Source organism: Oryzias latipes, chromosome 17, assembly GCF_053564925.1.
Source record: "Oryzias latipes strain Hd-rR chromosome 17, Olatipes_Hd-rR_3.1".
NCBI classification, from domain to species: Eukaryota; Metazoa; Chordata; class Actinopteri; order Beloniformes; family Adrianichthyidae; genus Oryzias; species Oryzias latipes.
Window position 1 is genome coordinate 14,728,892 of NC_136253.1, and position 23,283 is coordinate 14,752,174.

Genomic DNA, 23,283 nt, shown 5'->3' on the forward strand with positions numbered 1-23,283 from the left:
AGACTTGCATCAAGGCAAAGAACAGACTGCAACCATGACCAACACCTAAGGAGCTTTGCACTGAAACTTCATTTTGCAAATGCCGCACAGCTGCTTGATATTTGAGGGATATTAAGGTTTTCAGGTGACTCGACTGAAACCATAACACTGCTGTGGATGTTTGTTTTTATAATTATTATCGTTTTGGGGTAATACATGTTAAACTAATGCAAATGGTGTTTTCCTCTTATTCATTATTGGTATGATCAAAGGAAACGTTTGCGTATTTTATCCAAATTCAGACCAAATAGGAGAAGCACTCATGTAAACAACAATATCTCTAACTTAATGTTGGCAGTGTGAATAAACTCTGTACAAAAGCTATAATACCAATAAAATAGCCTTTTTTAAGCAGACATCTTTCTTATCAACTTAAAAGTGTGACCCTTTTAGTATAATTTATCTTTGTGAAGCAGTGAACTCCCATCAGTTTGTCTTTGTCATTTATTTTTCTTTGGTTTCTTCTCCCAGATGTTCGAAAGCAACATGTTTGTGAAGAAAGAAACCAGGAGAGAAACTCCAGTCTGGACCAAACAGAACCAGAACCTCCAAAGATCACAGAGGAACCAAAGGAAAAGAGTTTTAATCAGGAGGGAAAGCAGCTGCTCCTGAATCAGGAGGCTGATGTGAATGTGGAGATGAAGTCTGATTTGTTGGATCATCAGCAACACCTGAGGGACATCACTAGGCTTCCTGTAATGACGCTGCAACGAAAAGGTATGTAAACTTTTAACAGTTCTGACAAAAATGTTTTTTTAATCTTAATAAAGTAAAAGAGAACTATAGATTTCTGCTGCTGTCAGTGACTCTTTACTTGTTCTTGAGTGTGGAGGAGTTGTCTAATCCCATAAACTTGACATGCATGAGCATATTGGATTGAACTGGATTGCTGCATTGACCAGGGTATTTGCAGATCCATCCATAGTCCACATTTCTTAACAAATAAACCTTAACTGTTTTTTCAGCCAGTGCTTACTTCTAAGTGTAACTCAAAGGAATGAATACCATTCAGGATCCATGTGGTCAAATCTCATCAGCTACCTAATGCACAAAAATACCTTTAAATCTATAAACACACAGTTATCAACCAGATTCAAAATTCAAATTCAAATTTATTTATATAGCGCTTTTCATGCTTCATAGCATCTCAAAGTGCTTCCCAAAGAAAGAATAAAACAAATAAGATAAAAATATATATACAATATTTAAAATAATAAACAAAGTAAAAAGAATGTAATAATAAAAAAAATGCAAATAATAATAAAATAAATGAATTAATAAAAACACACAAAAACCCAACACATACACATCCCTCCTTTAAAATAAAAACAAATAAAATTAGCTGTTAAAATTTTATAAAATCAAATAAAAACATGTGGACAACTACAAACTATGTAAAAGCTTTACTAAAAAGATGTGTCTTAAGTTTTTTTTTTTAAAAACCTCCACACAGTGGCTGAAGGCCTCACGTCCTCAGGCAGGCTGTTCCACAGGCGAGGCCCGCAGTGCTGAAAGGAGGCCTCGCCGTGGGTTTTAGTTCTGACCTTTGGGACCACTAGCAGACCTGCACCTGTGGACCTGAGGGCTCTGGGAGGGTCATAGACTAAAAGTAAATCTGATAAAAATGAGGGTCCAGTTCCATGTAAACTTTTATAAACTAATAAAAGAACCTTAAAATCGATCCTAAAGCTTACAGGGAGCCAGTGCAAAGACTTCAAAATTGGGGTAATGTGCTCCTTCTTTCTGGTTCTGGTTAAAAGGCGTGCAGCTGAGTTTTGAACAAGCTGCAGCCGGTTTATAGTATTTCTCTTAGCACCAGAAAGAAGAGCATTACAATAGTCTATCCTAGAAGTTATAAAAGCATGGATTAATATTTCAGCACTGGCTTGTGAGAGAAAGGGTCTCACTCGGGCAATATTTCTAAGATGATAAAATGCAGTCTTTGTAACTTGGTTTGCGTGTGCTTTAAAGTTAAGATCTGCATCTAAAATCACACCGAGGTTTTTACTTTATTGCACACATTCAGATTAAAAGTTGATAAATAGGATTGGACCCTTTCTCTCTCAGCTTCAGGACCAACAATTAAAATGTCAGTTTTGTCTTGATTGAGCTTTAAGAAGTTCTCTCCCATCCATGTTTCAATATCTAAAACACAACTTAAAAGGTCGTCAATGGGTCCCATGTCATCAGGAGACACAGCCACATATAACTGGGTGTCATCAGCATAACTATGAAAGTTTATGCCATGTCTCCTGATGACATCACCTAGCGGTAGCATGTAGAGGTTAAAAAGTGTGGGGCCAAGGACCGAACCTTGTGGCACACCGCATGTCAGTCCGTGCCTCCCAGATGATGCATCATTTACACTGACAATAAAATCTCTTCCTGTGAGGTAGGATGTTATTTATCTTATCAGTGAAGTGGACTGCAAACTCTTCACATTTTAAACTGCTAAGAATAGAATATGGGCTGGAAGAGATCGGATTGATTAGTCTGTCAATGGTGGAAAAAAGAATCTTTGGATTAGAAAAATTGTCAGCTATTAATTTTGAATAGTATTCCTGCTTTGCATGTTTAATAAATTTGTTGTATTGGGTTAGTTTTTCCTTAAAGATTTGGTAATGAATTGTTAGTTTTGTTTTGCGCCAATTTCGTTCAGCAACCCTACAGTTTTTCTTAAGTCTCTTGGTTTCCTCTGTTCTCCAAGGAGGGGGTGCTTTGGCTTTGACCGTTTTTATTTTAAAGGGAGCGACTTTGTCCATTATTGATATGAGCTTGTTATTGAAGTTTTGGACAGATATATCAACAGACAAACTTAGAGTGTTTGGTTGGCTGTGTTCCAGATGTGAGGTGAAGTTTGCAGCCACTTCAGGGTGTAGACAACGCCTTCTAACAGTTCTCTTTGGAAGTCTTTGGGTGACAGAGCCATTGATAGTAAAAAACACACACGAGTGGTCTGAAATACCAAGATCCACAACAGAGGTCACATTGGCCATCAGGCCACGAGTGATTAAAAGATCCAGTGTGTGACCCCTGTTGTGGGTGGGAACACTGACATGCTGAGTAAAATCCATTGTTGCTAAAGTGTTTAAAAATTCTTGGACATATGGGTCCGATGGGTTGTCCTTATGCAGGTTAAAATCACCCAAAATAATTATTCTGCTAAAATCTTAGTGTATAATTGAAAGCAGCTCTGCAAAGTCAGAATAAAAAGATGAGTTACACTTTGGGGGTCTATACACTATCAAACACAACACAGTGGGATTATTAAAAACAATGGCCTGGTGTTCAAAAGATGTGTATTCATGAAACAATTTGTCTGTAAAACTAATAAAAGCAGACAGGATAGCAGCAGTTCCCCCACCCCTACCCTGTTTTCTGTCTTTGCTTGTAAAGTAAAAAAGGGGTGGAGTCGCTTCAGACAGTGAACCAGTAGAACCACAATTCCAAGTCTCTGTTAAAAACAGGCCATTTAGGTTATGATCTAAAATTAAGTCGTGGATCGAAATGATTTGTTTGATAGTGAGCGTACATTTAAAAGTGACAGATTCAATTGAAGCAGATTATTATTGGATATGGATTGCTTTTAGGTTTTTATAATTCCTGTTAGAAGTTTTTAATTGAGTTGTAGATCGGTTTGTTGTTATAGTTTGTATGGGAAGCGTGGCAGGTGTTATTGGGGGTTTGGATAATAACCCATGAAGGGGGCCTAGGGGAAGAACAGAGATTTGGTGTGATCCGGGTTCAGGTTCTGGAGAAGTTAAGGAAGCTGGCAGTCAATCCTCTTTAAAACAATGAACAGTATGTTGAATGTTAGCTGTTAAAATACTGCTACCAAGTAGACTAGGGTGAAGTCCATCTGGTCTGTAAAAAGAAGGGCGATTCCAGAAAAGGTTAAAATTGTCAATAAACCAAACCTGTGCGTATGGGAGGTGGACAGCAGCCAGGTGTGAAGGGAGAGGATCCTGCTAAAACGTGTAGATCCTCTAGTAAGTGTGGGAATAGGTCCAGAAATAAAAACGTATTTCCCAGTATTGGATAAAAGACTGAAAAGTTCCCTAAATTCCCTTTTTGTGATTTCGGATTGTTGAAGTATTGCGTCATTGGTTCCAATGTGAACTATAATCCGAATGACACTGGTTGGGAGGGAAAGCAGAACCTCAGGAAGCTCTTGAAGAAGATCCTTCACCTTGGCCCCAGGGAAGCATCTGGTAATGGCATTGATGTACCTTATATTCCTGATTATAGAGTCACCAACAATCAGGGTGGTTGGGGGGAATAGTGGTTGGGGGTGAGAGTGACGAGCCTCAGCCGGAGCAGTCACTCCCTCCTGGTCCTTTGCTTTTGCTCCTGGGGCTGGGGGCACAGTTCCGGGCTGGACCGATGGTGGCTGGTCCCGCCCGGAGACCGCCTGGCCACCGCATCCTGAAGGATCTTGATCCTCCGGTGGGCAGGGGCAGTGTCACCACTTGATGTCTGGGATGTTTTTGTGGATTGTTCCCTCATCCTGGCACTGGAAGAGGTGGATGGAGCAGCTGTCTTTGGCCCCCCATTATCATTGCTCCCTGCACCATTAGGGGGGGCCGACGTCAGTACCAACATAGTGGGAGATGGATCATGTTGCACACCAGGCCCCCCAGGAGTAGAGATGGCCGCCTCGTCTTCCGCCAGCACATCAAACTGGTTGGACAGTGCAAGATGGGGAGGCGATGTCTGCCTTATCTGGGCTCTCCTTGTTCCTCTGACAACCCCTTCAGTCCAGGATGGATGATTCCTTGGTGTGGAGCAGGAAAAAGGCCGAGCACATTCTGCAGAGTCCATAGGAAGAGTGTCCTGGGCAGCCGACATTTCAAGGATCACTCTCAACTGTTTGGAAGCTACTCCAAAAGCGCTTTCAAGGAGTGTTTCCTTTAGCCATGCTAAAGCAGCTTCTAAATTGAGCTGGAAAACTTCATCCACACTGTCTGACATGTTTGAAGGCATGCTGAAAGAAGGTGGAATAAAGATGAACTACAAGTACATTTTAAATCTGGTCTCCAGTAACGGCTGCAGACCCGTGGAAGAGTTATCATGTAAAGGGCAAACTACCAGTAGTGTGAATCTGTTGAAAAATGAATCAAACTTCCAAAGGCTGCAACTCAAGACATAGGAGTCAGTTTGCTAAATGTATTAAATCGTTTCTGTTTAAATTCATGGTAGTAACAGATCTTTTTAGGACTTCAGTTTGAAATTAAGTTAGTCGTACAGATGCCTTTTTTACATTTTTTTTTTTTTTTTTTTTTTTTTTTTTTACCTTGTCCTGTCCAACAGCTGGGCAAACAGATGAGAGCTGAGGGCCTCTTGTGTTGGACATATTTTACTTTAACAAGAGGGGTTATTAATCTTCAGACAAACCAAAGGTATGTCTGAATAAACCCCTTTTGTAATTGAGGCCAAACTTTATTAATTTCAAACATGTTTGAAGATCTTTGGTGTTGGACCGGACGGAAAAGGAAAGAGGGGAAGAAGAGAGAGGGACGTTAGAAAGAGGGGGGGAAGGAGGGTGATAGTAGGAGGGGAAGGGGGGTAAGACCATGAAGCAGCATAGAGCAACAAGTTTACTGGTTGTTAATCACCATGGTAAGGCTCAAATGCAGTACAAAAAGGGCGGAGCCTGTCCACACACACACCCAAGTGTCAAACACACCTGCTAGTTGCAAAAATGTCCATCTGTCGACATGTACACAAAACAGATAGTGCTCACACGCATACTTATGCCTTAACACCAACTAGTGTGAGACATTTCAGTCATTCAGTCACGCAAACCGCCAGTGCAAAGGTGAGCCAACACCCGTGCTCAGGTGAGTGCTCATGTTCTTCTAATATGGATGGTGGAATGTGTAAAGAAGGAAGGAGAGCGCCCAGCCATCCCCACCCCAAGACCCCCACCGCAGCAGCAGCGGCAGCCGGAATCCCCCCCATGCCACACGGAAACCGGCAGGGAACAACCGCCGCCCGGGCGACCAAGCCCGCCACCCAGGCCAGGGCCAGCAGGACCGCCGCAAGGCCCCCCAGAGCCAGAGAGCAGGGAGGCACAGAGGGAAAGAGAGGGCCGCCCCAGCCCAACCAGGAGAACAGCCCCCCCGCCGCGCCGGGAGAGCCCAACGCAGGGCCCCACCGGAGAGGGACGCCCACAGCCCCAGACGAGCACCCCACCACCACCCAGGAGTTCCGGGCATCCCCCCGCCCCAACCCCAGGTACGAGCCAGGACCCCCCAAGGGAGACCCGCCCCGCACTCCAGGCGGCCATCCGCCCGGCCCACGGTTGGTCCAGGGAGGAGCAAGGCAGGGGCCCGCCGCCCCCGCCCAGGAGGGGGGAACCCCGGGGAAAAAAGAGGGCCCACAAGGGGTGTTGTAAATATGGCCCGACCAGGCTCGGCCACAGTTGGAAGTTTGGCGGGGCCCAGCGCTCAGGAGCAAGGACCAGAACCCACCCCCCAGGGACACCAACACCCCCGGCTCAGATGTAATGTGAACCCCCCCACCGCGCGGAGAGAGCACCGCCGGGCCCAGGAAGCCGGCACCCCGGGGACACGGCCGCCGCTGCAAAGGGGCCCGTACCCCCCACCAGGGAAGAGGCAGGGGACAGATGGTCCTAGGTCCCACCTTCCTTGCAAAATGTGTGTGCGTATATGTGTGTTTAAGAGGGTGTGTGTGTGCATGTGTGTGTGTTTATGTTGGGATGTATATATTGAGGGGGGAGGGGTGTGTGTACTAAGGGGGGTGCAGTTAAAATTGGCGGGTAGGGCACTAAGGGGACATCTCCTGATTACTCACAGTGATGTCCCCTCACCCTCCCCACCAAGGGGCCCTAAATGTCTAAGGTGCGGTTAAAATTGGCGGGTAGGGTGCTAGGAGGACATCTGCTGCTTGCTGGCAGTGATGTCCAAGCACCCCCCCTACCAAGGGCCCTACATGTCTAAGGTGCAAATAAAACCGAAAGAGGGGGGGCCCACTCCATACGGCAACCATAGGAGGGGGGGCCACTGCCTAGTAAACCCCCCCCCCCAAGGCTCATCGCAGGCTAAGCCCCCCACCCCCTCACCCTATTATGAGGTTATATGAGGAAGGGGGTAAGTTGGGGACAGCTGGTAGACTGTCCCCCGGTGGTCAAACAGCTGTCCCCCCCCCCCCCCCCCCAGCAAGGGGGCCAGGCCCACCCAGCCCAGGGGCCCCACCCCCGGAGGCGCCGACACCCCAGGCCCAGCACCACCCACCCCACACAGAGGGAGAGGAGCCAGAAAGCGCCGGCCCACCCCCGGAGCAAGCCCAGGCCCCCACCCCCAAACGCCGGCCCTAGAAGAGCTCTGGTCAGGCCTCGACGGGACCGAGGCAGCCAACCGGCCGGGGAAACCGCCGATGGCCTCAGCGGAGACCCCGACCCGTCAACCCCCCCTGCCCCGTACCAATAGCGGCCCCCCCCCCTCCCCCAGAATGCCCCCCCACAGGACAGGGCCGACAAGACCCCCCACCCCACCCCACCCCAGACCCCGCAGCCGAAGCGGATGACACCCAGAGCGCCCGGGGGCCCCAAGAGGGTTGTCCCGTCCCGCCCCAGAGCCAGGGAAGGGCTGATCCCAGCCCCAGGCGCAGATGGGAAGCCCATCCAGTGCCGCTGGGCCCCCCCCCCCCGAGCAGCGCCCCCCGCCAACCCCCCCCAGCACAGGCAAAGGGACCACCCCCCCAAGCCAAGCCGGAACACCACCCCACCCCCCCACCACGCACCCCCACACCCAAGCCCAGAGGACCACGCAGCGCCCCAGCCCGCCCCACCCCGGCGCCGGACCCGACCCCCCGACCAACGGAGCCCCCACCACCCCCCGCCAGGCACCGGAGGCCCCGGCCCCCACCCCGGCCCACGGCAGAAGGGCAAGGAGCAGCAACTACCAGGCCCTCCCATCCCCTAAGTCATGGAGTCAGCTATGGGAGACCAGAGAGACCGAATTCTTTCAAAGTTACTTGAACCTTGGGCTGACATTTTTTCCAAGCTGATCTGATCAAGCAGCAGATTTCTGTGTTGACTTATATTTATATTTTTCTTGCTTTTCCAATTTATTAAAATAGTTTTTTTAGCAATGCAAAGAGTTATGAAAATGATAGAGCCTAATCCTCCTTCTACATCGATGGCACTCATGTCACCAAGCACACAAAGTGACGGTGAAGCTGTGATTGAAACCTTAAGCCAGACTGATAAATCGGCACATACCTGCTGCCAGAGAGCCTGGACAGGCGTGCAGAACCACAGTGCATGCATGTAATTGTCGGGTAGATTACTGTCACAGTGCTGACAAATGTCTGAGTTGCTGAGACCCATCTTGAACATCCTCTGTCCAGTGTAGTAAATTCTGTGAAGGGTTTTTAAATGGATTAGCTGCAGATTTGGACTTTTTGTCAGTTTAAAGGTGTTTAGACAAAGTTCTGACCAAAAGCTTTCATCTGTGCTGATGCTCAAATCCGCATCCCATTTTGTTGTCGGAAGTGAAATGTTATTATCTAAATTACATAAAAGTTTGTATATTTTGGAGAGAGTTTTATTCATTGAGAAATTGATCAGAGTGGTAACTACATCTGGTAGCTTTAAATCGTTGTCTCTGTATTTAAATTTTTTAGTAATACTTGATTTAAGTTGCTGATATTCCAAGAAGTTATTTATTCCATGTTTGTCTTGAAGTTCCTGGGGAGTTATGAATCTTCTATCAATAATTACGTGCTCTAGTTGTTTTATGCCCCCTGCTTGCCAAGCTGGGAAGTGGATAATTTTTTTGTTTATGAGGATGTCTGGGTTGTTCCAGATGGGTGTCATTTTGCACGGTTGAATTGATGATTTTGATATTTTGAGAAATTCCCACCAGGCTATTAAAGTGGCGTTTATATTAATAGTTTTGAAACAATCCTGTTTTTTAACTGTTTGGCTAATAAATGGAAGATCTGACAGGTTGATCTTTCCACATAACGCCTGTTCCAAGTCTAACCATGAGTTGGTTTCTGGATTATTTTTTAACCATTTTAAGATGTATTGTAATCTATTTGCAAGAAAGTATTTGTGGAAATTAGGTAATTCTAATCCTCCACAGCTTTTTGCAGATTTTAAAGTTTTTAGACTAATTCTTGCAGGTTTATTGTTCCATAAAAAGCTTGATATGGATGAGTCTAATGTTTTGAACCATTTTAGTGGCGGTTGTGTGGGAATCATTGAAAAGAGATAATTAACTTTGGGTAAGATTTTCATTTTTACCGTGGCTACCTTGCCCATAAGGGACAGAGGCAGGTTGGTCCAGCGTGTTAGATCGTCCTGTATGTTTTTCAGTAATGGGGTGTAGTTTAGCTGCACCAGTTCTGATAGTTTGGGGGAAAAATTGATACCTAGATATTTGATATTTCCTGATTTAACTGGTATTGTGAGTCTTTGCTCCGCATTATTGTTCAGTGGTAATAAAACAGACTTATTCCAATTAATGGAATAGTCTGATATAGAGGAGAATTCATTAATGATTGTTGCCGTTTCATTTACAGAATGTAAATTACTTAAAAACAGTAATATGTCATCTGCATAGAGACTAATTTTATGATGGCTGTGTTTAGTTTTGATTCCTTTAATGCTTTCATTCTGTCTTATTGCTGCAGCTAAAGGCTCAATGAATATAGCAAAAAGAGAAGGAGAGAGTGGGCTGTCTGGTCACCCTGTCTGGTTCCTCTTCCAAGAAAAAACCTGTTTGAAGTCTGTTTATTAGTTCTAACTGATGCATTGGGGTTGTGATATAATATTTTGATCCATTTGATGAATGCTTCTCCAAAACCAAACTTATGGAGGGCGGCAATAAGGAACTTCCCGTTTACTCTGTCAAAAGCTTTTTCAGCATCCAGTGATAGTATGGACATTTCCTGGTTGTTAATGGTGGCAAAATCTATTATATTAACAAGTCTTCGGAGATTGTCATCCGAGTGTCTGCCTTTGATAAATCCAGTTTGGTCGAAGTCAATTATGTGAGGAGTGATTTTTTCTATTCTCTGTGCTAGTGCTTTGCAGATAATTGCCTTTTTACATTTAACTTTGTTCTGCTCCTTTCTGTAAGGAGTTGGGGACATATGGCTGATCTGTAACCGTGAGAGAAACTCCAGTCTGGACCAACCTCCACAGACCAAAGAGCAACCAGAAAAGCCGTGCAATAATCAGGAGGGAGAGCTCCTGAATCAGGAGACTGATGTGAAGGAGACTGATGTGAAGACAACTACCAGACCGAAGCAAGAAACAGCTTGTTTTGTTGTTATGAGACGATGCTGCCAGCAACATATAAAAATGCAGATTGCAGGGGTTTTTAGAGGCTCAGATGAGAACGAGTGAAACACTGCAGCTTCACAGCGGCTAATGCACGTAGCATCGCCCAAAGTGCTGTCGGCAAAGCGGGCCAAAGTTCTGCAGAACCTCCCAGCAATAGATTCTAGTTTAGCGACCTGATGGATCAGAGGGATGTGTACAACTCTCTGAAAAAAAGGCCGACATTGTGGTGATGACCGTTACTAGTTTACATCCCCGTGTGAGAAAGCGGAGTTGCAGCTGCAGTGCAGACTGTGATGTAAACAAAGCACCTTAGCCACATTAAAGCAACTTTCCTTCACCCTGTCACGCTGCCTCATCATCAAACTTTGTTTCTGGAAATATTTGCGGTAGTTTTTTTCCTCCCCTTTATTTTTGAAGGACCATTTAGGCTCCAGATGTGTTTAAAAGTACTGGAGAAGCTACATTAAACAATATTGAAAATAAACAGCACGTTGGTTACTCAATCATACTTTTAGAATCTTATTGGTTAAGGCACATTCATTCCATTTTTTTTTCCTATACTAGAAAATATTTTGTTGTGGAAATCAGACAATGTTGACTGTTCCCTTTATATATTTTAAGTTACCAAAATAAAAGCACTAGGAATTTGCTTGGGTAAAAGCAACTTATATATGACATACAGTTGCAGTGCTTACCATTGCGATTATTAAATAAATTGAATTTTACAATTTTATTACAATGGAAGACATATTGAATTTCAGGTAAAGTTTTTTCTAAGTCAAACTTTAAATAAAAAAGAAAGAAAATGTGTTGCGGTACAATATCAGGATACGTATCGTATTGCCAGACTCTTGCCAATGCACACCCCTATTACTCGATTATGCTAATAATGTCATTCTTTATTGTCTATTGTAGACATTTTTATTACATGTCTTCCACCATTTTCCATACAAAATGTATTTTTTACGTATGCACGTCGTTTAGTTGGTGTTAGTAACCTGTTTTGACGGCAAGTAATGCAGGCAGTAAAACATCTTCACTTTTTGAGATCATAAATAAACAATCGATAATTTGTTTATATATGGATTGAGGTTTTTGGAGGTTTTTTTACTGTTGGTGTTGCACAAAATTAGGAAAATTCTAAATATTTTGAATTAATCCCAGTGATGAGTTCTAGGATTTAGTCTTTAATGGTTTATAAGACCTAAAAATGATATTCACAATAACAAGTTTTAAAAAAAAAATCAATACGTGATACGTTTCACAAAAACAAACACAGGACATCACACACCAAGCAGAAATAAACTTATTGCTAAAAATGAGTCAAAAGAGAAAAGAAAACGGAATGATTTTATTTTTTATTGATTATACTTCCAGACTTTGTTTTTGTTCTCCAGCATGTTCATGGTAGTATAATTTTGACAGAATATATTTTTATGGAGATAAATATTATAACTTGTTTAAATTTGAACTTGATTTATTCTGGATTCATTTTCCTGTCCGTTTTTATTCATATTTATGTTTAAAAAGTTAGGTGTATTTTTTTTATAACTTTATTTTATATTAGGTTTTCTTGCATGAAAACAAAACACAAACCAAAATCAAACCAGAGGGGGTTACTTGCCCAGGGAGAAAGTTAGTGTAGAACCGCCCCTGTTCATACACAAAATGGCGAATTGAACAATAAAATGTCCAGAAAACAGTGTTGGCAATGAATAAATGTGGTTGTTGTATGAATGTTTAAATTCAGGTAGACGAGTAAAGTTCTGTGGACTAACAGTCAGCTCTTTCTTTTTTGTGAATTGAAGGTAGAGCAGCTGTAATGACACGATACTCTGGATAATAAGAATGAATGCTGTGATTTATACATTGATTTGTGTTCCATGGGGACGTAGTAGCGCAGAAGTTGAGCGATCGATCCTCTGATCGGAAGATTGCTGGTTTGGTTCCCGCTCTGCACACATGTGTAGAAGTGTCCTTGAGCAAGACACTAAACTCCACATTGCTTCTGGTTGGCATCAGTGTATAAATATGTGTGTAAAGTAGAACTAACTGGAGACTGTTAAGTAGAGAGACTGTGACTGTAAAGCACTTTGAGCCTTTTAACAAGGTAGTAAAGCCCTTAATAAGTATAGACCATTTACCATTTCTGTCTGTTAGGGAACAGAATCCCAACATCTAATGTTTAGGGTGTTTTTCATAGTTTCCTCACAACTCTTTGTTCCTGCAGACCTCTCAGAGAAACACATTTGTAAGGAGAATGAAGCTAAAAAGCTTCTCTGGAAGGAGGAGAGGAGCTCCAGTCTGGTTGAAGAGGAACCAGAGCTTCCACAGATCAAAGAGGAGGAGGTCTGCATCAAAGGAGAACAGCTTGAACTGAAGCAGAAAAATGATTCTTTCATGGTCACTGAGGATGACCAGGAAAAGATGGAATTCAAACCAAAACCAAGAGAGAACCCTGTTCTGGAGGCAAACACTAAGATCAGAATTAGTGATGCTGTGACTGTCCAGATGGACTCTCCTTCACAGGAGAACTCACATTCCTGTGACGCACTTGGAAAAGATTTTACTCAAAAGGGTCATTTGAAAACCCATACAAGCATACACATAACTGATATGCCATATTCTTGTAAAGTGTGTCAAAAATGTTACACTCAAAGTAGTGAATTGAAAGTTCACATGAGAACTCACACAGGTGAAAGGCCTTTTACTTGTAAAATATGTGAAAGAGGCTTTGTTACTAATGGTAGCTTAAAATTGCATCTAACAACTCACACAGGGTAAAGGCCTTTTAATTGTGAAGTATGTGGAAAAAGTTTTTCTTGTAGTTCTGCCTTAAATAGTCACTTCATAATCCATACCGGTGAAAAGCTTTTTACTTGTGAAGTATGTCAAAAAGGTTTTACGCCAAATCAATACTTTAAAGTCCACATTAGAAAACGCATATGTTAGAAGCATTTGTCTTATAACACTATTATCACTGCTGACATTATAATGGTTTAGTTTAGCACGTGAGCACCCAGACAAGTTAAAAGCATCCTTCTTATAAAAGATGTAGAATATATTAAAAAACAATTATCAATCTATATAGACTGTTCCAAATAAAGCAAATTCCAAATAATACAAATATTTTCTATGCACTACAGGTATTTTTCTAAATTGACAAAGTTGAAAGATGGACTTCTCACGTGGGGATTTTTAGTAATAGATTAGATTTTTATTGAATTGTATGAGACTTTGCAATAGATTTTGACAAAAATCTGTAAACACAAAGGTATTTTCTTCTTTTATAAAATGTTTAAGAATGTTTACAAAAGTAATTTACCGGTACATAGCAGTAGTAAACTGGTGATGAGGATTGAAAATGTGCCCTAAGTGTGCTTACATTTCATTTTGTACAATTTGTTCATTCTTTATTAGTAGAATCATATACACATCAGTATGGTCTGTTGTTTAGAATGTTCTTATAATCCCTGCAGATGTGCCAGTAAACACAATGTTCCAGTGCATTGCTTGAAATGTATATTTTTTTGTATTTTGTTAATGCTGTTTTGTTTTGTTTTTTCAAATAAAAGCGAGATTTACTTAAGCATGGATTGAATTCAAACAGTGACACAGTGTGGTGTTTCTTCTGTTCTGTTTCCTGACTGTCTCTGTGATTTGCAGGTCGGCTGTCGCTCCTCCTGGATGGCCCCTCCCTTTCCTGCCTGGTCTTCTCTGTGGAGGAGTGCACAGCTGCCTGCACTTTGCAATCATGCTTATTTAAGTTGATGCTACTCAGTCCTCAGTGTCGGTGCGTCCCTGTTAAGTCCGTGGTTTTCCGACTCAGCCGACACTGAGGTCTGTTTTGTCCCTTAGCCTTTTTCTGAGCTTAGTTGTTTCCCTTTTTTGCCTTTTGCAGTTTTCCCTCTCTTGAGGAGCTTTTTGTGTTTTTGTGATCCCACGTTGTGGCGCTTTCTGTTAGCATTAAATTGCCTCCTAAGCGCATTCCTGAGTCTCAGCCTGATTTCCATCTGCACTTGGGTTTCCGTCCCTCCAGCCGTGACATTACGCACCGACCATGTCAAACCCAGCAGATTTCGTTCAGGCTTGTGACGTTCCACTGCCTCCAGCAGATGGTGACAGTGGGTCTGATGGAGGACTTGCCTCTTTGGCTCAGGACTTGCGTGGCTGTATGGCGGGTATGTTGGAGCTTCATAACCGTTTAAGACATTTAGAGAGACCTACTCCTTTGCCCCGACAGATGCGACTGGGACCACCTGAGCCGTATGGTGGAGATGCTGACGACTGTCAGGCATTTCTTGCTTCTTGTCAGCTACAGTTTGACTTCAACCCCTGCGAGTTTCCATCCGAGGAAAGCAAAGTTGCTTACGCATTGAGTTTTTTGACTGGCAGAGCGAAGCGCTGGGGTTTGGCTGAGTGGTCTCGGGGGGCACACCACTGTCACACTTTTAGAGCTTTCTCTGCCCAGCTACTAACTGTTTTTAACCCATCCACTCCCCATCGGGCAGCTGCCTCCCAACTGCTCCGTCTCTCACAGGGATCTCGATCTGTTTCCGATTACGCTGTGGAGTTCAGGACTCTCGCTGCCAGTACTCGCTGGCCTGAAGACGCCCTAGTGGATGTGTTTTGTAAGGGTTTATCTGGCTCTCTGAAGGATGAACTTGCAGCAAGGGAGCTTCCAGAGGACTTGGAGGAGTTGATCGACTTAGCCACTCGAATCGATCGACGGATGAGGGAGAGACTCCAGGAACGTTCCAGCACCACCCGTGGAGCAGGTCTTCCTCCAGCACCCATGGGTCCTGTTCCTGCTCATCTCTCCAGTGTCAACCCTTCTCCTGTCTCCATTCCGTCTTCTGAACCCATGCAACTTGGTGCAGGCCGACTCTCGCCAGCTGAAAGGCAAAGACGCATGAGAGAAGGTCTGTGTCTCTACTGCGGGCAGTCCGGTCATTTCATCCGAAGCTGTTCATCAAACACCAGGGCTCGCCAGTGAGAGGGCAACTGGTGAGCCGCGTCTCCGCCTCCTTTTCGCCCTCTCGACCTCCTACAAGCCTCCTGGTGTCACATGATCAGCTAAAGGGTGAGTTTAACGCTCTTATTGACTCTGGCTCAGATGGAGATCTGATCTCTCAAGAAGTGGTGGACAGACTCAGGATTCCCACTCACACCTTAAGTACGGCGCTACATATTAACGCAATCAATGGCTGTTTAATCCACAAAGTGACTGCTCGTACTGTACCTGTGAAAGTGACGGTATCCGGTAATCACAATGAACTTATGTCCTTTTTTGTGGTTGAGTCCATGAGACCTCCAGTCATCTTAGGTTATCCATGGCTGTGCAGACATAAGCCCCATATTGACTGGGTCTCAGGTAGAGTCTTAACCTGGAGTTCCTTTTGCTTGATGAACTGTCTAAACGCTGCCACTACACGCTCCTCAGCCCTGAGTACCCCTTGTCCCGAGTCACCTAACCTCAGCAAGGTACCCTCTGTTTATCACGACATGGGTGAGGTGTTTTGTAAGACTCGAGCAAAGGCTCTGCCTCCCCATCGACCATATGACTGTTCTATAGATCTTCTCCCAGGTACTCAACCACCCAGGGGACACCTCTACCCACTTAGTTCCCCTGAACGTGAAGCCATGGAGCAGTATCTTCATGAGAGCCTTCAAGCTGGCATCATACGGCCTTCTTCCTCCCCAGCAGGAGCAGGATTTTTCTTTGTCGGGAAACGCGATGGTGGATTGCGCCCCTGCATCGACTACAGGGGGTTAAACAATATCACTGTCCGTAATACTTACCCTCTCCCTCTGCTTCATTCTGCCTTTGACCTGTTGAAAGGTGCCAAGATATTCAGCAAGCTGGACCTACGCAGTGCTTACCATCTGGTACGCATACGAGAGGGAGACGAGTGGAAGACGGCCTTCAACACCCACAATGGACATTTTGAGTATTTAGTTATGCCCTTTGGTCTGACCAATGCTCCGGCAGTCTTCCAGTGTCTCATTAATGATGTTCTTGGGGACATGATTAATAGATTCGTGTTTGTCTATCTTGACGACATTTTGATTTTTTCTCCTGACGTAGAGACCCATGTGCAGCACGTCCGGGCAGTTCTTCAGCGTCTCTTGGAGAACCAGCTGTTCTGCAAAGCAGAAAAATGTGAGTTTCACTCTACAAAGATCACATTTCTGGGCCATGTAATTTCTCCGGGTTCTGTTCACATGGATAGGGCCAAGGTTAATGCTGTCTTAGAGTGGCCCACACCAACAGGAAAGAAACAGCTTCAAAGGTTTCTTGGCTTTGCAAACTTTTATAGGCGCTTTATTAGAAATTTCAGTGGCGTTGCTGCACCCCTGCACAAGTTGACTTCGGAAAAGGCACGTTTTGTCTGGGATGAGGGGGCCAGGAATGCCTTTTCCGAGCTAAAGCGACGTTTCTCTTCAGCCCCCATTCTAGTTCAGCCCGACACCAGCAAACAGTTTATTGTGGAGGTGGATGCGTCTGACTCCGGAGTGGGGGCTGTACTGTCTCAGAGAGCGTCTGACAATAAAATTCATCCCTGCGCGTTTTTCTCCTGCAAGCTCTCTCCTGCAGAGAGAAATTACGACATAGGGAACAGGGAGCTCTTGGCAGTGAAACTGGCTCTTGACGAATGGCGTCACTGGTTGGAGGGTGCCGGACAGCCATTTCTCGTTTGGACAGACCATAAGAACCTCGAGTATATACGAACTGCTAAGAGACTTAATCCTCGTCAGGCACGGTGGGCACTTTTTTTTGACAGATTCAGGTTCTCCTTGTCCTATCGACCTGGCACAAAGAACATCAAGCCTGATGCGCTGTCGCGACAATTCCAGGATGATGTAGCTGTGGATTCTGCGCAGGACTCCACCATTTTGCCACCTGCCTTAGTGTTGGCCACGACTCGTTGGGCCTTGGAACGTAAGGTTAAGACTGCAGTGACTAACAACCTCTCTGTTCCTGCTGGCTGCCCAGCCGGTTGCCTGTTTGTCCCCTCAAGCCTGCGTCCACAGGTGCTCAAGTGGGGTCACTGCTCCCGTTTGGCCTGCCATCCAGGAGTCACTCGGACTGCCTTTTTAGTGGGCCAGCGGTTCTGGTGGCCCACAATGTCCTCGGACATTAGAGCCTTTGTATCATCATGCCCTGTTTGTGCCAGTGTCAAGGTTCCCCGGAGACCCCCTGCCGGACTTCTTCAGCCTCTCCCAGTGCCCTCTAGACCTTGGTCTCATATAGCCATGGACTTTATCACCGGGCTCCCAGATTCTCAAGGTAACTTAGTAATTCTGACCATAATCGACCGTTTTTCTAAGCTGGCACATGCTGTGCCCCTTCGACAACTTCCTTCGGCTGAGGACTTGGCAGCAGTAGTGTCAAAGGAAGTGTTTCGCCTGCATGGACTGCCAGAGAATATCGTTTCTGACCGGGGACCACAGTTTGTGTCAGCCTTTTGGAAGAAGTTTTGCAACCTCTTGGGCATAAAGGTCAGTTTAAGTTCAGGATTTCATCCACAGACTAATGGACAGGTGGAACGCTACAATCAAGATCTGGAAACAACGTTGCGTGCCATGTGTTCCAAGAATCCCTCCACTTGGTCAACTCAGCTCCCTTGGGCAGAGTATGCCCACAACTCACTTGTCAACTCCTCAGGTTTTTCTCCCTTCCAGGCAGCTTATGGTTACCAACCTCCGCTCTTTCCCCATCAAGAGGGCATGGTGTCCACTTCAGGCCCTGCTGCCTTTGTTCGACGCTGCCAGCGCACTTGGAGGGTGTTTCGTACTCGCTTGATGGAAAATCAAGAGCGGTTATCCATAGTGGCCAACCGCCGGCGGTCTGTGGCACCACAGTACAGGGTTGGAGACAAAGTGTGGCTGTCCTCAACTGATGTACCTCTGAAAGGTGGGCCACGGAAGCTGCATCCCCGTTTCATAGGGCCTTTCTCAATCACTAAACTCATCAACCCAGTTGCTGTGAAACTGGCTCTTCCACCCTCCTTAAGAATTCACCCTGTATTTCACGTGAGCAAGTTGAAGCCTGCAAGGGAGAGTTCCCTACATGCCGTGCGGGGGGCACCCCCTCCACCGCGTGTCGTGGATGGTGGTTTGGTCTACACGATCAACAGACTTCTCTCTTCTCGGAGAGTGGGCCGTGGTTTGCAGTACCTGGTGGACTGGGAGGGCTACGGTCCTGAGCATCGCCAGTGGGTGGCCAAGCGGGACATCCTGGACAAGGGACTGTTGGCTCGATTCCATCGGGAACATCCGGACCAACCTTCTCATCCGTCTGGAAGCCGGACTCTGAGGGGGGGGTTATGACACAGTGTGGTGTTTCTTCTGTTCTGTTTCCTGACTGTCTCTGTGATTTGCAGGTCGGCTGTCGCTCCTCCTGGATGGCCCCTCCCTTTCCTGCCTGGTCTTCTCTGTGGAGGAGTGCACAGCTGCCTGCACTTTGCAATCATGCTTATTTAAGTTGATGCTACTCAGTCCTCAGTGTCGGTGCGTCCCTGTTAAGTCCGTGGTTTTCCGACTCAGCCGACACTGAGGTCTGTTTTGTCCCTTAGCCTTTTTCTGAGCTTAGTTGTTTCCCTTTTTTGCCTTTTGCAGTTTTCCCTCTCTTGAGGAGCTTTTTGTGTTTTTGTGATCCCACGTTGTGGCGCTTTCTGTTAGCATTAAATTGCCTCCTAAGCGCATTCCTGAGTCTCAGCCTGATTTCCATCTGCACTTGGGTTTCCGTCCCTCCAGCCGTGACAAACAGTCAATGTTATCTCATTGACTTAGATGGTAACTCCAGTAAAAAAGTTGTGTATACTGTACAATGTAATAATTCTGTCAAAACAACTCTCAGACAATAGTTTAGAGAAGAAACACTGCTAGAACTTCAATTATCCTTAATTTGCATTTATAATAAATTTATAAGACCTTAAACACCTTTTGAAAAGCAATATTTTAAATGGCAAACAACAGAATTATTTAAGACAAAAAACAAATAGTTTATTGGTAGTAGTTACATAATTTTACCAGAAAATAGAGATTGTATGTTCACATTTCTTTCTTGTGGATGCTGCCAGCTTAGAAAAAAAAAATACAGGTCAAACTGTGTTTAAGCTGGAAGGCAAAGGTTTTTTTTTTTTTAAACATGTCTTTCAATCAAAAATTAATAAAAAAAAACGTACCGGAAGTACGACTCATAAAAAAATATACAGGAATACCCTAGTATGGAAAATTGGAGAAAAAAGGAAAACATCAGTTAAGTTTCTGAAACTTTTAAGCTCTGTCATTTTGGGGTTACACACCTCAGAATCGCCTATTGAGACAAATTTCACACTCACTTTTGATTATGCTAATTAATCTGTATACAATCATTTGTCTAGGGATCCTTGTTGGAGGGCTCAGCCAGATGTTTTCAAGCAAACCCCTTACAGTACATTTGGGTCTGGCATGTCTTGCCGGCCCCCTCCCCTGCCACTTGATCAAACTCATCATGGGGCTCAGCATTGACTGTATAAGAAAAATGCATTTTCAAATACAGTCAATGGAGCTCACAAGTAAAGCCAAACCAGAGTGCCCTTCACCATGAGCAACTCCAGAAACATTGACAGTAGCAACACTGCAATGAAAGAGGCAGGGAGAGGAGAGATAGAAGAACCTTTGGGCTTTATTTTTGGAACCAGAGCGTAGTACATCACACTGGGTTCATCATCCTCTCCCGCCCCAGCACTCAATGTGCAAAAAGTGGTTGGCTGCCTGGAGCGTGTGGCGGGTCTCCCTTGGGGGGCCCTGGCTCGTGCCTGGGGTTGGGGTGGGGGGATGCTCAGAACTCCTGGGTGTTGGTGGGGTGCTCATCTGGGGCTGGGGGTGCTCTTTTGGGGTGAGGTCCCGCATTGGGTCCTCCCGGCGCTGCAGGGGGGTTGCTCTCCTGGTTGGGCTGGAGCTGCACTCTGTCCTCCCATGCCTCCCTGTTCTCTGGCTCTGGGGGGCCATGTGGCGGTCCTGCTGGCCCTGGCCTGTGTGGTGGATGTGATTACCGGAGGGGTGTTGTTCTCTATCTGCTACCGTGCGGGTGTTAGGGGGGGTCCTATCTACCGCTGCTGCTACGGGGGGGCCTTGGTGTGGGGATGACTGGGCACTCTCCTTTCTTTTTACATTCCATCATCCATTTTAGAAGAACATAAACACTCACTAGAGCACAGGTATAAGCTCACCTTTGCACAAATAATTTGAGTGATTTAATTAAATATTTCACACTAGTTGGTTTGAATGCATAGTTATCATTATTTGTATTCTGTATTTCTTGACGTGTGGAAGTTTTTGGAGCTAACCGGTATGTTTTATAACATTTGGGTGTGTGTGTGAACACAGAGATTTATTGGTTGATTGTGTATTTGCATGAGGTCATATTTATTTATTTAATTAAATAGTTTGCTGATAGGACCAACAAAGCACTGACGTCATCGCCCAGCCTCCCTCCTGGAAATGCTGACTGGATTTGAATTATTTAACAGTTTTTCGCAGGGTGGATGTAAAAACGAAAATTCAATCCCCTCTTTGCATTTTCATTTTAATATGACACAGAATATACGGTTTTTATGTGAAAAATAAAAAAGCATTTAGGAGGATTTATTTATTTATTTTGAGTCATTTAATGCAGTTAAATTGTGAAAATGAAAAAAATATTTCTGTTAATCCATTTTAATTGTCAAATTAGACATTTCTAATTGAATTTTGCTACACATTTACCTGAGACCTTTTTTGAAAATGAAATGTCAAATATCATTTTCTTTATCATTTTAATTAAGAGACAGAATGAAACAGGTGGAAGTAAAATGCATAGAAACATGCCTCCCAACAGGATAACACTATTGTCTTCTTTTTTTAAGCTGCATGGACAAGCTACATATGAGATGATAACAAAGGGGCTGGGGGGGGGGGCACATGAATATAAACAGCGCAGATACACTTCAAGTAGGAGAATTGGAAAAATATTAAACTGTGACCAAAAACATTTAACAATAAAGTATAAACAATTACAGCCATTTTTTACTGAAACTGAGTCACTTCAGCGTACAATGAGTCTTCCCAGTTGAATGTCTTGAAACCACATTAAACAGTTTTTTAAATCTTCTTGATGAAATCAGAAGATTGTGAAACAACAACGGTTAAGTTGTCCTTCAAGGTTTGTGTTTAGTAACAGCCAAACATCCCAGTTTTTATGGAGAAAAATCTTAAAAAATGATCAGGGGTGCCAAAACTTTGTCACTGCATTTTAAATGTTTCTCATTCAGTTAACAGGAGATGTCTTTGAGCCTGCCCAGAAAGCCTGTGCATCACACAGGGGACGTCTCAGTCTTAGGGACCTGCATCTTAAAAGAAACAAAACAGCAAATTCAATTTACCAGAAAAAGGGAGGGAAAAATTGAGATTAAAATTTTTTTGATGCCCTTCACGCAGTTGTAGACATCCACACCTTGTTGAATGGCTCAGTATTTCTGCCTTTTTGTTATGGCATGCAAAACAACAGCCCTTATAGAAAACAAAACAGACATACAGGATTAGTCCATTTTAAAACCACCTAATTTTAAAAGAACTAATATTTCTATTGATGTTTAATACTGGAATAATTTTAAGGGGAATACAATTATGTAAGGCATGTTTTTGCTGGTCTGCTAAAATTTTCTCTGCTCTGGTTCACTCATACCCAAATTTTGCCAGTCTGCATAGAGTAGACGCATGTATTTTGTTAATTTGGCACAGCAATATGTTGTTATGTTCAATTCCCTCTGTAATCGACAAAGGAAATGTTGACATACCTTATACAGTGAGGTCAGTAAGTGTTTGATCACCCTGTGATTTAGCAAGTTCTCCCACTTAGAAAACATGGAGGGGTCTAAATTTTTTTCATCATAGGTGCATTTCCACAGTGAGAGACAGAATCTGAAGAAACATTCAGAAACCATGTTGTACGATTTTTTAAAACAGTTTATTTGTATATTACTGTGACAAATAAGTATGTGATCACTTGAGTTAAACAACTTTAATATTTGGTACAGAAGCCTTTAACAATTACAGAGGTCAAACGGTTCCTGTAGTTCTTCACTAGGTTTCTACTCACTGCAGCAGGGATTTTGGCCCACTCCTCCATACAGATCTTCTCTAGATCTGTCAGGGTTCGGGGCTGTCACTGAGCAAGACAGAGTTTCAGCTCCCTCCAAAGATTCTCTATTGGATTTAGGTCTGGAGACTGGCCAGGCCACTCCAGAACCTTGACATGCTTCTTACGGAGCCACTCCTTGGTTTTCTTGGCTGTGTGCTTCGAGTCATTGTCATGCTGAAAGACCCAGCCACGACCCATCTTCAACGCTCTGACTGAGGTAAGGAGGTTTTTGCCCAATATCTCACAATACAGAGCCCCATTCATCCTCTCCTTAATACAGTGCAGTCGTCCCTGTGCAGAAAAACACCCCCCGAGCATGATGCTTCCACCCCCGTGCTTCACTGTAGGTATGGTGTTCTTGGGATGATGCTCCTCCTTCTTCCTCCTCCAAACACACTGAATGAAGTTAAGACCAAAAAGTTTTACTTTGGTCTCATCTGACCACAAGACTTTCTCCCATGACTCCTCTGGATCATCAAGATGGTCACAGATGGTCACTGGCAAACTGGTGCTCGGGTGGGGGTTTTTGGGGTAGGGATACAACAATACCATGTATGGTAGAGGATGACAAGTCTCCCTACACATAACACTTCACCAAGAAGCCTTGGAATTTATGGGGGGGGCTAAACTAAGTAAATAAACAGATAAATAAACAAGAAACAAATATAAATCAGTCAAAGGGGGAAAAAAATAATAAATAAACAAATAAGAAATTTTAAAAAAGGGGAAAAAATAAATTGAGGAATTCAGTGTGATC

At 44.2% G+C, this 23,283-nt stretch overlaps 3 protein-coding genes across 9 annotated transcripts in view; 2 read left to right on the forward strand and 1 right to left on the reverse strand.

Annotated features, from left to right (window-relative positions):
* LOC105356162 (uncharacterized) overlaps window positions 1-13,945 on the forward strand; it is a 37,160-nt gene extending 23,215 nt beyond the window's left edge. For 4 of the 5 annotated variants that reach the window (XM_020711320.3, XM_023965623.2, XM_023965624.2 and 1 more), the window contains 2 exons: window positions 511-756; window positions 12,588-13,945. In XM_020711320.3, the coding sequence (XP_020566979.1) occupies window positions 511-756; window positions 12,588-13,141 (800 nt within the window). In that variant the 3' untranslated portion in view covers window positions 13,142-13,945. Of the gene's footprint in view, window positions 1-510; window positions 757-10,151; window positions 10,563-12,587 lie in introns of those variants that run through there. The other variant, XM_023965625.2, reaches the window with a different exon arrangement.
* Window positions 1-23,283, reverse strand: part of LOC110013423 (uncharacterized) — a 401,209-nt gene that overhangs the window by 113,529 nt on the left and 264,397 nt on the right. The window lies entirely within an intron of this gene.
* LOC105356154 (uncharacterized) overlaps window positions 1-23,283 on the forward strand; it is a 183,621-nt gene that overhangs the window by 53,686 nt on the left and 106,652 nt on the right. The gene's annotated exons all lie outside the window — the stretch shown is intronic.